The 6,000-nt window shown below is 37.2% G+C and overlaps 1 protein-coding gene across 2 annotated transcripts in view; it reads right to left on the bottom strand.

Annotated features, from left to right (window-relative positions):
- Positions 1 to 3,872: 3,872 nt before the first annotated feature.
- The window catches only part of LOC308280809 (uncharacterized protein), a 28,737-nt gene continuing 26,609 nt past the window's right edge, over positions 3,873 to 6,000 (bottom strand). For both annotated transcript variants that reach the window (XM_080755125.1, XM_080755126.1), the window contains one exon: positions 3,873 to 5,699. In XM_080755125.1, the coding sequence (XP_080611251.1) occupies positions 5,443 to 5,699 (257 nt within the window). In that variant the 3' untranslated portion in view covers positions 3,873 to 5,442. The remainder of the gene's footprint in view (positions 5,700 to 6,000) is intronic.

Raw genomic sequence — 6,000 nt, 5'->3', positions numbered from 1 at the left:
CTGTTTAGAGACCATATTGTAGCTGCCCCTCGGTTTGTGAAAGAAACAAAGCTGGATGGTCTCAACGGGTGTTTTTTATTTTGACTTCTTAGACAGTTGAAGCATCGTCAAACACCGTGAAAACTATAAAATGGAATAAATAGGATAAATATTACAATTAAGATCAAAGTCTTGAGACTCGACTCGACTCTGACTCTAGCTCCAAGACTCCCAGAAGGAAAATCTTCGTAGACCTTTTTTCACTGACGAAAACTAGATAAAAACTAAGCTATGTTGACTAAAACTATGACAAAATCTATTGACAATTTTGTCAACTAAAATGTTGGGGAGGGACTTAGGGAGCTTGTAGATCGGCTATTTTCAGCATACAATCTCTCTCAAAATACATTTTTGAAAAAGAAAAAAGAAAAGAAAAAGAAACGCATTCAAAAGACTATGACTAAACTAAATCAAAACGTGCTGTCAAAATGCACACTTCTAGGGATGGGACGATAAGCGATATTATCATTTATCGTGATAAAAAAACACTCACGATAATCGTATTGTGGAGATTTAATTTATTGTGTTATCGCCCTCAGTCATGCACTGGGATCAATTCACCTTTTATTTGCCGAGCTGCATATCCGGTAGCACTTAAACCCTCTATAATTGGTAAAAGGTACTTATAATATACTGTAGGATACAGTCTTTTTTTCACTCTCTACCAAATGTCTTTGCCATAAAATAGCCGATCTACAAGCATCTCAACGCTGGTAGATCTGCTATTTTTTGGCAAATTCTCCGCCCCAGGATAATGTATTTTGATCATCGCGATAATATCGTAAATCGATATTTCTTTTGTCGCAATAATCGTGACATGACATTTTCATATCGCCCCATCCCTAATACACGCCCTCCACTCTTTCCTTCTAAAGGTGACAGACGGTGCAGCGGTGTCTCAGGACCTGGCAGACTACTCTGACCGCGTCAGAACCCACTGGGACCACATCGAGATCAGACACGTCAATAGCAGCGATGAGGGACGCTACTACCTCAAGGACAGGAAGGCCCGCCTGGTCTCTGCCACCAGGATGGACCTGACCGGTGGGTCACGTAGACCAGTGGTTCTCACAAGTTTGATGTTGTTGTTTAGATTGTTAGCTATGGTTGGCAAATGGCGATTTGTCCTTTCTCTCTTGAAAAGTTTTAAGTTGTTTGCCTGTCAAGTGTTTGTGCATGCAGCATTCATTATTTTGTACAGTACTGTAGCGTTCCTTTTCAGTGTCTGTTTATAGTTTGGTGCACTGTACAGTAAAATACTCTGTGATCAGAAATGCGCACTGAATGCACTGGTGTACCCTCTTGTCGTTTGTTTATTCAGTGCACTCGGTGAATTGTCATTTGAAACTCGAGGGTGCTGAGTGGACTTAGTCGTGCATTTAGTTTATACTCAGAGGCCATTCCTGCTACCATACGTCATACCTTCAAGACACCAGACAAAAATATACATAATCCATTGTATATATTTATCCAACTGGCTATAGGTTGCAGGTGCTATTTAGTAAATCAACATCACCAGACAAAATAACTTGAATAAATGTAACTTCCTCAGTGTTGTGAAAGCTACATTTAGAATAAGCTCATCACAGAATCTCTCAGTATTTCTTCGAAACATGGTAATGGCACAGAAGAATGTAGTTACACTATGAAAGGTTATTACTACTGTAACACAGTTTTGACTTAAAAATAATCTAGAGACAAAGTATTTGTACAGTGCACCTGAGATTAAATACTATAAACATAGTTAGATGTGGTGATGTAATGTTTCCGCTTTTGTGACTATTGATGTGTGTTGCAGACTCTATAGGTGCAGGAGGTGACACAAACAACTGGACCTGGGAAATGATTGTGACATGGATGAAGAGTGGATTGTGTGATATAATGCAGTCTATGAGAGCTGGGTCAAAATGATTATGAAGATCTATGTTTTTAAATAATTGGTTCGGGAAAATAAACATGTATCAGTCTTCTTTTCTTTTTATATATGGGCTGTGTCAATAATTTTGACAAATAATAGCTCGCAGTTACGTATTAAAAAAATAAAAAAACATAAGACAAAGTTAGTTCATTATGGGGAACCATGAACTTAAAGGACAACTCCGCCCTAAATCACTTCTAGGCTCATTTTCCTACTTATATTGATCCAAAAAGACTGTCCATGGGGTCTATTAGGCACAAATGCTCCTGTTTTCCAGTTTCCCCAGCAGAACCCAGCAGCTCTCATAGCATAGAGTGGAGCCTAATAAGCCTATCACGTTTACGCTATGTGTTGTGTTCAAAAGTGATTTTCTTTTTCATGAATGTTTTACTAGTTGTCATTACAAACACATCCATGCCTTGGTTTTCCCACACAAGCCATCACACTCTCATAAATAATGTTTTGGGGGGAGCATTTGTGACTGTACTGGCCAATCACAGTGCATCTTTTCCGGGACTTGGCAAAACACATAAGAGAATAAGCAGAGTATGATGGCTTGTGTGGGACAACGATGACATGGATGTGTTTGTAATGACAACTAGTACCACATTCATGAAAAATAAAATCACTTTTGACCACAACAAATAGTGTAAAAGCGATAGGCTTATAAGCTCCACTCTATGCTATGAGAGCTGCTGCGTTCTGCTGGGGAAACTGGACAACAGGGGCATTTGTGCCTAATAGACCCCATGGACAGTCTTTTGCGATCAATATAAGTAGGAAAATGAGCCTAGAAGTGATTTAGGGCGGAGTTGTCCTTTAAAGGGCCAGTTCACCTCTGAGGCAACCAGATCTTATTTTATTGTTGTTTGGGACACGATCAACACAATCCTGAGTTATTTTTTGTGTTCAATCTGTGTTTTGAGATATGTTAGTATTTCAGCATGAATGATGATGCATTTTGCATCATATGAGTCATCATGCTTGCATCATAATAAGAATTATGAAATCTGAAATTAAGTTCAATCTTTCCCAACAATGCCACAATCACAAGGATATTGAATGCTTTACAATAAGTGTTTTGCCATTACATGACAGGCACGCTTAATAAATGTCATGTGACCTGTCATAGTGCTCATGAGCAAAACACTGCCTTTCTCATTTCCATGCTGTAAGCTTCTGTGGATGCCTCATCTAAATACTGGAGTGACTGAATGTTGTTGAGTGCAGTTTGCAACTAGAGGGTGCTCTTGGGTTGTTTTTAATGTATCTCCTAACCATTTACTGGCTCTGCATAATGCCTGAATGACTGAATTTTAACATGCACCTAATTGCATGTGAAATTGTGATATTATAGACAATTATAAAAGGGACATTAAAATGTTGTGTGTATTATTGTTAAATCACAATTGAAATAGGCTATGCAAAAACACTGAATTTAAATGGATAACATTATAACATTTCAGAATTGTCATATCTCATACATACTGTATAGGCCCTAGAATGCAACGGTACAAAAAGTAAAGAAAGAATACAACTTTTAGAGAGTTCAGAAATCTGCACGTCAGAAAGTCTGAACTCTCCAACGAAAAGTTTGGTGGTCGGAGACAGTATGGACAGGCCTTGAAGGCATAAGAGCTGGTACTTAAGACAATCATAATACAGAATGTGTTATATGGCACAATATTAAAAAAAAAGTTATTTGTATATCACTCTGTCACAACATATCACACTTGATGACTTTCTCCAAGCCACCAGTTGGAGAACACAAGTTTATTTATACACAGAAGACTACAGTAATGATATTATACAGTATGTTGTCTATTATACTGTAATGACCAGTGAGTTTCTGATCCGAAAGAATAGTCATGAAACAAACTTTTATAGGAGCACCTTTATTTATAACATTTGTCACACAAAGCACCATAACCTCCTTCGTGGTCAATGAAGGGAGGAGTTACCCATATTGCAGTGGTGTCTTCATAAGGCACACACAGCATAAATGATATAACAAAAAGCGAATTAACACATACATTCCTATCAAAGCATTCCCATAGCAAATAACCTGATAAATCAACAAGAAACAATACACGACAGAGGCATTCTGGGAATGTTCCTCAGCCAGTAACCAACCACCCAGGACACTACACAGCTCCCACCTGAAATGTTCTACTGCTCCCAGTAACAGACTGGAACTGTCTATCTATCCTGTAAAAACCCTAACCCAAGAAAAAGAGAATGAAAAGACACTAAAGATTCTCTTTGTCTGAGATAAATTCCTTACAGATATGTTTGTGTGCAAATGTATGCATGTATGAACAACACAATCTACCAAATGTTTTTAAATTCTATACAAATAAGGATTCAAGGACCTTCATATACCTTATTGTCGTACTACTCCTAGACAGTTCACTTCCCAATAATAAGGTAAGAGGGCCTAATGCTGTTGATCCTGTAGTGAAATACTACAAAACTCCATCCCTGTTAGTAAATTATATAAAGAAAACTACCAAAAAATCCAACAAACAGTAATACGGTAGTTGATTTAGTGTAGGCAGGTAGGTGCATTTGTTTGTACTGTATGCCTCTGTTGATGTAGGCTATAAACAAGATGTATACACATATTTATATGCAGTATATTTTCATATACTTATTGTGGTTATATAGCAGAGGGTCTCTATATAGCTTATACTCTCCCGCACGATATGTTTGTGTATATCTTTCTTATACTTTACTGTTTTAAAATGTTTCGGTGCTAATTGAAGTAGAAGATAATCTGACACTTCAAAATAGTATTATCGTACCGTTTGATTGCTCTGCTGATAACAAACATAATTGTCACAAGCTATTAGCAATCACACAGATTACTGAACAACTTGAATGACAGAAATCCTTTCAGAATTACAGTACATGTATGATCTTACAAGACCAAGGACATGTTGTGCGTACACTGTAATGTATTTAGTAATAGAACATCATTCTGTGTATTGATCACAGTGATTGGATATATACCGTAGATAATTACCCCTTATCCATGCCTTAACCCTTATCCCTAAACTTCTTTGCCTTGTTTCACTATTTTAGGGAGAAAAATAATAAATAATAATAAATCAAATTAAAATACTTCAAATAGCCTTTGTCGAAACGTTGCGAGCTTGTAGATCAGCTATTTGAAATATATCTGCATCATGGGGTTAACAATTATGGCCCTGGCGAAGGCCTCTTGGCCAAAAAGCGTCTGCATTTTATTGTATTTTTCTCTCTTTTCCAACTTTTCTGTCCTTCTCTCCAAACCGAGAGAGTAGCCTTGGACACACCAAGACCTCCACCACCACCTCAGTAACTTTACCAAGACCACCTTGGGTAACATACAAACAATCAAACAAACATGATCGATAGTAATCCGAATACAGAAGATCATTTTTGTGTTGAAGATCACCTCATGTTAAGTCAGCACCACAATAAAAACACAAAACATAAAACAACTACAAATTCTCAACAAGATCTTTTTCATGTTTTTGAAGGCATTTGTAGAAAGTGATTTTGGCTTTTGTCACATCTTCTTTATCTTTCAGGATTACATAGAGTTTCTTCATCTGGTCCACAGTTTTGGGCATAGCCATCATATCACTTTTTTGTGTTTCTTTGATAACCCCCTCCTTAACGAGCTCCGTCAGGATGTCTTCGATGTTGGTCACTCTCTTAATCAGAGAATCCCGTTCTTTGTCAACAAAGCTAACCACTGAAGAGGAGGGAAATAAACGTAAGAATTTGATATTTGCTATATAGTAGCTTACTAGTTCCTGCATGTTTCAAAATGTAAACATGCAGGAACTAGCAACTAGTAGGCTACTATAAACATTATAATGTAAACATGCGTCAATAGTAAAGTTATTGTAATGCCAAAAGTTTAACAGATGGGTTATACGGTAAGGAGCTGAAAATGAAAAATGAACTAGGAAGTCATCTGATATATTAAAACACTGTTCACACTTTTATTTTCTGTGAACGTGTGCTGATTTTGAATGCTGTTCAGTTGCCAT

This window comes from Nannobrachium achirus, assembly GCF_963921795.1.
Source record: "Nannobrachium achirus genome assembly, contig: SCAFFOLD_231, whole genome shotgun sequence".
Lineage (NCBI taxonomy): Eukaryota > Metazoa > Chordata > Actinopteri > Myctophiformes > Myctophidae > Nannobrachium > Nannobrachium achirus.
The sequence above is the reverse complement of the archived record's forward strand: the minus strand, read 5'-3'. Positions and strand labels throughout refer to the sequence as shown.